Below are 10,114 nucleotides of genomic sequence, written 5' to 3'. Positions count from 1 at the left end.
CTTAAGGTGCCAACGCGCCTGGAGGAGGGCCAAGAGGGCCATTCTTGCTGCCTCCCAGAATCAGGCCCGCACAGCCAACCGTCGGCGGGTTCCTGCCCCTCAATACCAGGTTGGAGACAGAGTTTGGCTGTCCACCAGAGACCTTCCCCTGAAGGTCGACAGTAGGAAGTTGGCACCCCGGTATATCGGGCCTTTCACCATTTCCAAAGTGGTGAATCCTGTGGCGGTCCGTCTCCGTCTGCCTCCTGCTATGAAAGTCCATCCCACGTTTCATGTTTCGCGGGTCAAGCCTGTCAAGACCTCCAGTCTGGTTCCCACCGCCACGCCCCCACCTCCCACCCGTCTGGTTGATGGCTCCCCTGCATACACCGTTAAGAAGATCCTGAAGTCCCGTATATGGGGTCGGGGTACCCAGTACCTCATCGACTGGGAGGGTTACGGGCCTGAAGAACGCCAGTGGGTTCCCTCCCGCCACATTTTGGATAAATCTTTAATCAGCGACTTCCACAGGGCCCATCCGGACCAGCCCAGGGCGCCTGGAATTCGCCCTTGAGGGGGGGGGCTCTGTAACGTTCCTGGCACTGGGGCTGTTAATTGCCGACACCTGTTCCGGCTCCACCTCACCAGTATAAAGGTTCCGTGCCTCTCAGCCTCCAGTGCCAGAACGTCTCGAGCCAACCCGGTGAGAACTTCCAGCACTCTGAATTAACCTGTCTGTCAGTCTGAAGCCCGACCTGTTTTTGCCCTGTTTTCTGAGCCAGCTCTGCCCTTTTCGGATCCTGTTTGCCCGCCCTGAGTTCTGCCTGTCAGTCTCTGGATTTGGATTGCTCACCCGTGTACCGACCTTATCAGCCTGTGAGTACCTGAGATTGCCTGTCCCCCTAAACTGTCTGTCCTTTGGATTCTGACGCGGACCTGGACCTGGAAACCCCTTTCGGATTTGCCCTTGGAAACCTCTGCCTAGTCAATCGCCCTCACGATATCGGACCCGGACTGGACTCGGACAAACGACCTTGGATAATCCCGCACGGACTCTGCCGCCCTCAGGGGCCAGAAGAAACACCGACAAGCCCACCCTCCACCAGGTTAGTGATCCAGCTTCTAGTTCACCTTTCTATCTGGCTCCGCTGATCGCTAACCTGACGTCTCGTCTCCAGGAGCTGCCAGCCGCCGAGCGTGAGCCGCACGCAGCAAGGGCCGTGCAACCCCTTCTTTTAATAAAATATCAAAGCGTCACTGACCTGTTTTCGGGTTGTCTTTTGGGTCCATCCAAATTCATAACATGAACAAATCTTCTTACTGAATATGATAAAAATAAAAAGCAAACTATCATACAAATAACTTCAATATTTTCAATTTATGGCTCTAATACCACTTTTTCCTCTTTAAAAGCCACTGTTAAATGATGTGTTTGTCTGTTTATAACAACCACCAAGAAAAATCTCTCTACAATTACACTGTCGCGCTGCACTAAAGGATCCTGTCTATTGCGCAATACGCGATTAATTCGAAAAACTCTAAAATTATTCTTGCACCTTCCACAACAGGTTGCTGTCGTAAAAATGGACATGGCTACGACAGCAGGTTTAAGCTGGCGCACATGTTGCTATGAAAAACAGTGCAGGATGTCTTTCGAAGAACCAAACGATCAAAGATCATGCCAAATCGTCAACAATCAAATCTAGCTAACTGAGTTAGCGACATACGAAGAACGGCCCCGTGTCTGAACAGGAGCTGCACGCACCGGTGTAGGTACCAGATTGACTCGGGCTGCCAGATTGACTCGGGTCCTGCGTCTTCTGATGACGTCACTATACATTGTTGGTTTAACGTTTGCTCAATTGCACAAAATATTGTAATTGGTCTGGACAACTTACTAAAGTAATTATAGCGGGGTGTAGGTTTTATTCGAGAGCGGGATTGCGGCTTGTAAACGGACAATTTTACGAAGAAAATCGCCATGGTCCCTGCGCCTCCCGATGACGTCACCAGATTCTCCGTAGGCCTTGCGCCTCCCGATGACGTCACCTTATGGCAACACCACTCAAACAAACTACATAGAGCCCGCGGTCTGCATTTGTAACGAATTAAGTTAATTTAGCGGTTTCTTTTTTCTCAAAAGCTTGAACAAATATTCAAGCCATTTTACAAATAAATAAAAAAACAACAACAAATATTTGACAATTGGCTCAATGTTTGGAAGAATATTGTTAACAAAAATGGAAGGGCTAGCCAGACTAATTTATCCAGCATATATCTTAAATGTACCAAATACCACAATAAAAAAATAATCAAATTCATCACAATTTCATCTGGAATAATAAAAAAACATGTGATCAGAAAGAACAACATCAGTACAAAAAGGAGGAATGAACGTTATTGATTTTACAGTGATGAATGCCGTGATAAAATTAAATTTGGCTGCTGACTTTTATTAAAAATGAAATGAGTTTATGGTTTAGTTTCCCCTTACAACTTAAAAAAATTGGAGGAATTAAATTTCTCTAAGGTTGTAACTTCTTTGATCCTGCAAAATTACCGATTAAATTGTCAGACTACCACACAAGTATTCCAAAATGATGTTAAAAGTTTTCATGCCTCGACTAATTTACAGGAAAATAACCGTAAATTAACAAAATAAAATTGATTTGTAACAAATGGAGACCGCGGGCGCATAATCTAGTTTGTTTGAGTTGAGTTGCCATACATAGACGTCATCGGGTAGCACCCGAGCCAATCTGGCAGCCCGAGTCAATCTGGTACCTACACCGGTTGTTTGTGTGTGTTGAGTGGAGAGAGCAGAGTGGGCGGGCCAGGCTGCGCCTGCGTGCTGATTGGCTGGCGCCGCTGAGCCGTGTAAGAGAGCGGAGGGGGAGACGCAGAGTGCAGTGACTGCCCACCTCTAATCCGCACCTGGCACTCACTGAGCGAGACTGTGGTACACTATCACACCAGAGTTGCAAAATGGTTAAAAAAACTTTGTTTATTATTATTTTGTTTACAGTTCAGCTTGGATTTTATTTACTGCACAGCATAGCTTTGCTGTGCGCGCTGAATCCAGATGCTGTGGACGAATGCACACGCGCGCAGTTTAGAGGGAACAGAAACAGTTTGCCGCATAGGTCAGTTCGAAACAGTTCCTGTATCGGTCACGTGACTTTCCCATAGCGATAAGCGCATCGACACGGGTTTGCTCTATGAGCTAGACGCATGCTCCGACGCATCGGTGTTCACGGACCCATCACTAGATTATACGGTTATAACAACTAGGTCAATGTTGGTAAACCTGATCTGGACCACCAAGGAACTGTCATTTCTGTGGAATCTGGGGCAACTGTAAACGTGTTATGTGGACCAGAGTTAGGCTAGCCTAGCAGGGCTGTCAAGTTCCAGTCCTCGAGGGCCGGTTTCCTGAAACTTTTAGAGGTTTCCCTGGTCCTGATTATTTGACTCAGGCGTGTCGGACCAGGGACACATCTAAAAGTTGCAGGACACCGGCCCTTGATGACTGGATTTTGACACCTGTGGTAGACCAAGTGTAATATCTAGAAATGAAACACTGTTATATATTTATCATTGCTGATAGTTTGCTTCTACTGAACCATGGGAAACATAGTAGGCTACATTACAACCTCTGCTTGTTTTTAGTTTTTGAAACGGATAATAACACATTGCAGTATTTTTACTGCTTATTAAAAACTCAGCTACAGATTACACTGGTATTTTGACAAAACACTCCTTTTGTGTAACAATAATTCAAAGTTCCAACATCCACTCAAAGTTTCTGTATGAGGTTTATAAAAGGTCTGACATCAATTCATGACCCTCCGGGCTCCTTTTTAAACAATATTGTAAAGGTGGCCTACAACGAAAATCAGAAACCAAACATAGGACACATAAAAAGGGCTTTATTACTGAAAGAGAACATAGATCCTGTATGTAAATTATCAGGCAAATAAAGAAACTCACTCTAAAATGTTTAAAACAGACGTAATATATTGGTGATTATTTCATACCACACACAAAAAAGTTAAGTAACAAAAACCATGCTGCAAAACAGCACAAGGAAGGCAGATTACTTAGCCTCTTAAGATACAAGTTTAATTTCAATTATTAGAACAGATGAAATTAAACATCATAAGATCATTTGTTTTCCTCCACTGATGTTGTCCTCCTGTCTCCATGGCTCCAGACATGTCACAGTCATCCATCAGTCCATCTGAAGCCCAGTTCTGATAGCTGACCACTTCATCACTGACCCAGAACCAGAAATCCAGAGTACAGGTGTAGCGCAGTCCCATCCAGACATAATCAGTGGAGGCCTTCTTGGCTTTCTCCTGGACCCATCTCTGCTCATCCAGGTTGGTGATGGTGACCAGGTCATGGTGGTGATCTCTGCAGTAGTACAAGGCTTCCTCCCAGGTTTTACTTTCTTTGATCAGGATCACTTTATCTGTCACAGGAGTTATTGGCATGAACAAATCAACCTTCACAACTTTCTCCAGGTTGTTATGTTGAAATTTTGGCTGCTAATTCCCTTTTGTAATAACAATTTACTTTTAATCAGAAAAAAAATATTGCACTTTTTTATATACATGCATAAATGGATATGACATGATAGAAAATACTACATACATGTGAAATAAATAGTGAAACATTAACCACAATATAACAAGAATGCTAAACTATTACATAAAGTAAAATTTGTTTGGTGCATAGTTCTAATATTAACATGAACTTGTAGTCTTTGTTTAAAAGAACAACTCACCATCATAACAGATGAAGGGTTTTTTAATACCACAGCTGTCATTCTTCCATCTGCCTTCACCATCAAACACAGTCATGGCACATAGATCACTGTTGTATTGTATATTGTTCAACTCATTGTTCCAGTGTCTGAAAGAGAAACTGCTTCCATCTGACCACCTCCAGGAGTCTCTGAACAGACCAAAATGTATGTAGGTATAATTTCCCACAGACTCCATCACCTTCTTCAGCTCTCCATCCTGCAGCTGCTTCAGTCCACTGACCAGGTCTGTGTGTTTCTCTCTGCAGTAACTCTGAGCTTTCTGCCAGGTCTTCTGCTCTTTAATCAAGTGGTATTTCTGGGTTGTATTAGTTGCTGTGGAGTCAACAGAGTTTTTGTGTTTGGAGAAGAATAGAAAATGTACATTTAAGTAAGTCAGTTTGAGTACGTATAAAAATCTGTTCTGATTAGTTCAACATTATTACCGTTGTAACAGATGAAATGTCGGTCATGTTGGCAACCAGTATCTGCCCATTTAAGACTTTTATACAGAAACCCACAACTCTCAGTTCCACTTCCTCTATCAGACGGTTCTCCTTCTTTCCAGTCTGTCTCACTCTCATTGAACTCCTCTCCAGGCAGAGACCAGTACCATGTTCTGATGACATCTTTTGGATCATGCAGACCAATCCAAGCTTCCCTCATATCTCCTGCTGAGATATTGAGGAGTCTCTTCATGTCTGCCATGTTAGTCACTGTGGCCAGGTCAGTGTGATTCTCTCTGCAGTACTGCTGAGCTTCAGTCCAGGTCTTATTAACATTGATGTAGTGATACTCATAGAGATGACAGTGGATGAAACAACACTGACCTGTTAACATAAGACATGACGGAATTAAACTGGGAGTATTCCAGCAACAAACAACATGCCTTATAATTATACAAAACAGTTATAACAATAATGAAAGCTTTCATTTCAGTTCCTCTGTGATAAAACAATGTGGTGAATGTAACTCGTTGAGTACAAAATGAATCTGTAGTGTAACAGAATCAACTTACTCATCAGAAAGAGCAGAACCAGACTCCACAGCATCGTTGCTGTCAGATGAATTATTTCACTCTGTTAAATGAATAACATATTACAAAACTTCATATCAAGATTTGAAAACTTTCAGCTCTACTTCCACTAAACAGAGAAACAATGATGGGAAAGAAGAGGAGCTGAAGCTGAACAGGAAACAGAGCAGACTGAAAACACCAAGCTGAAACTGTCAGAGAACCCCGAGTGTCTCTGTAGACTCCTAACAAAAACTACCCAATGCCTATGAGCCTATGATTTAGAGAAATAAGAAGCAGAAAACATGAAGAATATTGTGATACAAAAATCAAATAGCAAGTACAGAAACAAGATAAAACGTACATCTGGTTCTTTTTCTTTGTCTCTTCAAATGTGGTCGCCTCTCCTTGATGTTCTGGTGAAACTTTCCTGGGTTAAATAAGGACTTCTGAAAAACATGGATCACATGAGCAGCTCTGTCTCAGGATTTGAATGTTCAAACAGGAGGACGGACATGCTGCTTTTGATGGCAATCATTCATGTTACCAGATATACATTAAATGAAAGAAAATGAGCACCGTGAGCCAAAATATCTCTAATAAATATCTGGACCATTGCAACAGCAGACTAAAACATGGAAAGTTTAACATCTTATGTGTGAAATTATATTTATTCAGCTTTGGATCCAACTCCTGACCTGGAGGATTACCTCTGTTATTTACTTTCTAGGCAGAAATTTACATTAAAGTAAAACTGTGTGCTTATAATACATTATCTCTTGTTCTAAGAAAATATTAAAATATTGATTCTGCAGCCTAATTTTGCTGAGCTCATTCTGCTGGTTGTTTTCTGAGTCCATTTCTAACTCTGAGACTATTATACTAGTGCTCGTTTAGGCTATTTTTATTAACTCAACACCCTTTTAAAACAAGAAACTTTCATCAAAAATTTTTAATACTGTTTTAAACATGCAGTAAAAGTCACATAATTTCCTTTGAAGTAAAGGTGTCTTCAGCTATGTCTTTCACCTGAAGATAAATGCTAATATACTGCTTTTAGTTTGAAACCGGGTTTAAGTTTACACATCACATCAAAAACAGTAAGTTGGGTTAAAATATGTTTACTTAATACGGTTTTTAAATCAATGTTACATGGAGCAGCTGCAACTCTGAATGGAGCAAACTAAAAGTGGTGTTTGCATGTTGAAAGTACAGCTTTGATGGACGTTTATAAGAGGTACTACAAACAAATTAGGAAAAAAACAAAAAAAAAAACAAATTAGCTTTCCTGGTCATCGCCATATTTGAATCCTAGCCCTTTGGGGGATTTCTTTTTTTTTCTTTCTTTTTTATTCTACTGGAACTCTGTTTACTTGGGTTTACTTCATTCCCAGCTCCTGTTTCAATTTCCGTGCTTGTACATCACAGTCTTTGCCTTGTAGCTTGAATTGTGCTTAGGTCTTTCCTGTTCCCATTAATCATCCTTGAAATGTAAAGCTACCAGTTCTGACATTATATATATATATATATATATATATATATATATATATATATATATATATATATATATATATATATATATATATATATATATATATATATATACAAATACACACAAACATATATATATATATATATATATATATATATATATATCCTGGAGAAGAACCGATGCAGATTGGAGGTACACATCTATCGGCCGCAGAAAGACTGAGGCGTCTCCAAGCTGGTGACTGTCTTTACTGTGGCAAGCCCGGCCACAGAGTAATCAGCTGTCCACTGCGGCCAAAAGACAGAGCTCGTTAGAAGTGGGGAATCTAATGAGCAAAAGTGAGTTTCCCCAATCTTCAAGTCGTCTTCAAGTTGAAATTAAACTATGTATTGACTCTAACTCCCATTCACTAGCAGCCTTGATTGACTCTGGGGCAGAAGACAATTTTATTGATTCTGAATTGGCAAAGCAGCTGCATATTCCTATTGAACCTCTCAGTTTCCCATTGTCTGCTAACAGTTTAAATGACAAACTATTGTTTTGTGTCACCCATCTGACGGTTCCTGTCATGACAATCACCTCAGGTAACCAAAGGGAGTTAATCAGATTTAAGATTATTCCCAACTCCAATTTTAGTATTGTGCTGGGACACCCCTGGCTGGGCCTCCATAACCCTCATATTTATTGGTCCACAGGGAGGATAATTAGTTGGAGTTTGTTTTGTTCGAGCAATTGTCTTCGCTCTGCCCTGCCTAAGTTAGACACCAAAAAAAAGGTTGACGAACCCCCGGATTTGTCACAGGTCCCTTCTGAATATCATAATCTTGCGGATGTTTTCAGTAAAACTCAAGCCCGGTCACTGCCCCCACATAGACCATAGGATTGTTTCATTGACCTCCTCCCAAATGATCCACTTCCCTCCAGTCGCCTCTACCATCTCTCTAAACTGGAACTCGAGGCTCTGGAGAATTACATAAATGAATCCCTGGCGGCCCGTCTAATTCGCCGCTCATCATCCCCTTTGGGGGCAGGGTTCTTTTTTGTTAGCAAGAAAGATGGCACCTTACGCCCTTGTATTGACTATAGGGGCTTAAATGACATAACTATTAAGAACAAGTACCCGTTACCCCTCATGTCCTCAGCATTTGAACTGCTTCATGGTGCAACTGTATTTTCAAAACTGGACTTACATAATGCATATTATTTGGTTCGCATCCGTGATGGGGACGAATGGAAGACCGCTTTCAAGACTCCTGTAGGCCATTTTGAGTATTTGGTGATGCTGTTTGGTCTAACTAATGCCCCAGCTGTCTTCTAGGCTCTAGTTAATGACGTGCTAAGGGACTTCCTCAACCATTTTGTGTTCGTCTACCTAGACGACATATTGATCTTCTCCAAGACCAAGGAAGAACACGTCAGTCACGTTAGGCAAGTCCTCCAACGACTGCTGGAGAACAAACTGTATGTCAAGGCTGAGAAATGCGATTTTCATTGTCCCACAGTGCATTTCCTGGGGTTTATTATTGGAGAAGGACAAATTAAATCAGACCCAGCCAAGACCAGAGCAGTGGTGGAGTGGCCAGAACCCAGAACCCACAAACACCTTCAGCGTTTCCTAGGTTTTACCAATTTTTACCGTAAGTTTATCAAGAACTACAGTCTCGTCACCCAACCACTAACCAAACTCACATCCATCAAACAACCTTTTGTGTGGTCACCTGAGGCAGCTGCAGCCTTCAAGGCATTAAAACTGTTGTTCACCTCTCCACCAGTCCTCATCCAGCCAGATCGCTGTGAGCAATTCGTTGTTGAGGTGGATGCCTCAGAGACCGGGGTAGGAGCAGTTCTGTCCCAATTCCACAATCCCGCACAACAGTTATTGCCCTGTGCCTTCTTTTCCAAACAGCTAACTGAGGCCGAACGCAATTATAGTGTGGGGGACCGCAAGCTGTTAGCTGTCAAACTAGCCCTAGAAGAATGGCGCCATTGGCTGGAAGGTTCCACACAACCTTTTCTAGTATGGACAGACCATAAGAATCTGTCTTATATACAATCTGCTAAAAGGCTAACGCCCCGTCATGCCCGTTGGTCCTTGTTTTTCTCCCGTTTTAACTTCACTCTCACCTTCAGACCAGGCTCTAAAAACGCCAAACCTGACGCTCTGTCTCGTCAGTTCGACCCCGGTTCACTCAGAGAGGAACCTGAGCCCATCCTGCCTACCTCTATTGTGGTGGCTAACCTATCTTGGGAGATCGAACAGTTGGTGAGGCAGGCACAATTGGAACAGCCAACTCCCGCCGACTGCCCGACTGGCTGACTATTCGTTCCTGAAAAGGTTCGATCTGAGGTTTTGCAATGGGCCCACTCCTCCAAGTTTGCCTGCCACCCTGGGGTACAACGAACCATTTTCCTCTTAAAGAGGCACTTCTGGTGGTCGTCAATGACTCAGGACACCAGTAAATTTGTTTCTTCCTGTACAGTCTGCAGTCGTGGGAAGTCCAGCAACAAACCGCCCCCCGGTTACCTGCAGCCACAACCTACCCCAAGCAGACCCTGGTCCCACATCTCGTTGGACTTCGTTACTGGTCTTCCTCTTTTTTCCAAAGCTGCACACTTCGTCGCCCTTCCCAAGTTGCCCACTGCAGCAGAGACTGCCGACCTCCTGGTTCTCCATGTGGTCCGGCTCCATGGCATCCCACTGGACATAGTCTCAGACCGAGGACCTCAGTTCACCTCCAGGGTGTGGCGAGCTTTCTGTCAGGCTATAGAAGCCACAGTTAGCCTCCCTTCAGGTTTCCACCCACAAACCAATGGCCAGACG

General features: G+C 43.0%; 1 protein-coding gene and 1 long non-coding RNA gene across 2 annotated transcripts; one reads left to right on the top strand and one right to left on the bottom strand.

Annotated features, from left to right (window-relative positions):
• The first annotated feature begins 332 nt into the window (after nucleotides 1-332).
• LOC118565874 lies at nucleotides 333-1,236 on the top strand. The gene is made up of 2 exons (XR_004932684.1): nucleotides 333-1,085; nucleotides 1,158-1,236. It is a non-coding gene; the product is annotated as an uncharacterized LOC118565874 (long non-coding RNA).
• Nucleotides 1,237-4,057: 2,821 nt separating this feature from the next.
• LOC105921287 (C-type mannose receptor 2) lies at nucleotides 4,058-5,464 on the bottom strand. Its single transcript, XM_036146023.1, has 3 exons — nucleotides 5,233-5,464; nucleotides 4,769-5,122; nucleotides 4,058-4,453 (listed from the first exon to the last, which is right to left on the bottom strand). The coding sequence occupies exons 1-3, from the start codon at nucleotides 5,450-5,452 to the stop codon at nucleotides 4,107-4,109; spliced, it is 921 nt and encodes a 306-aa protein (XP_036001916.1). The 5' UTR covers nucleotides 5,453-5,464; the 3' UTR covers nucleotides 4,058-4,106.
• Nucleotides 5,465-10,114: the final 4,650 nt, after the last annotated feature.

Source organism: Fundulus heteroclitus, chromosome 14 (assembly GCF_011125445.2).
Source record: "Fundulus heteroclitus isolate FHET01 chromosome 14, MU-UCD_Fhet_4.1, whole genome shotgun sequence".
Taxonomy (NCBI): Eukaryota; Metazoa; Chordata; class Actinopteri; order Cyprinodontiformes; family Fundulidae; genus Fundulus; species Fundulus heteroclitus.
The sequence above is the reverse complement of the archived record's forward strand: the minus strand, read 5'-3'. Positions and strand labels throughout refer to the sequence as shown.

Excerpts from the sequence above, each read along its gene's own strand:
- LOC105921287 (XM_036146023.1), bottom strand. The coding sequence starts at position 5,452 with ATGAGGGAAGCTTGGATTGGTCTGCATGATCCAAAAGATGTCATCAGA. Across the intron at positions 5,123-5,232 it reads ACATTTCATCTGTTACAACG|CAACTAATACAACCCAGAAA; the intron begins GTAATAATGTTG and ends TTGACTCCACAG. Across the intron at positions 4,454-4,768 it reads ACCCTTCATCTGTTATGATG|ATAAAGTGATCCTGATCAAA; the intron begins GTGAGTTGTTCT and ends CTCCTGTGACAG.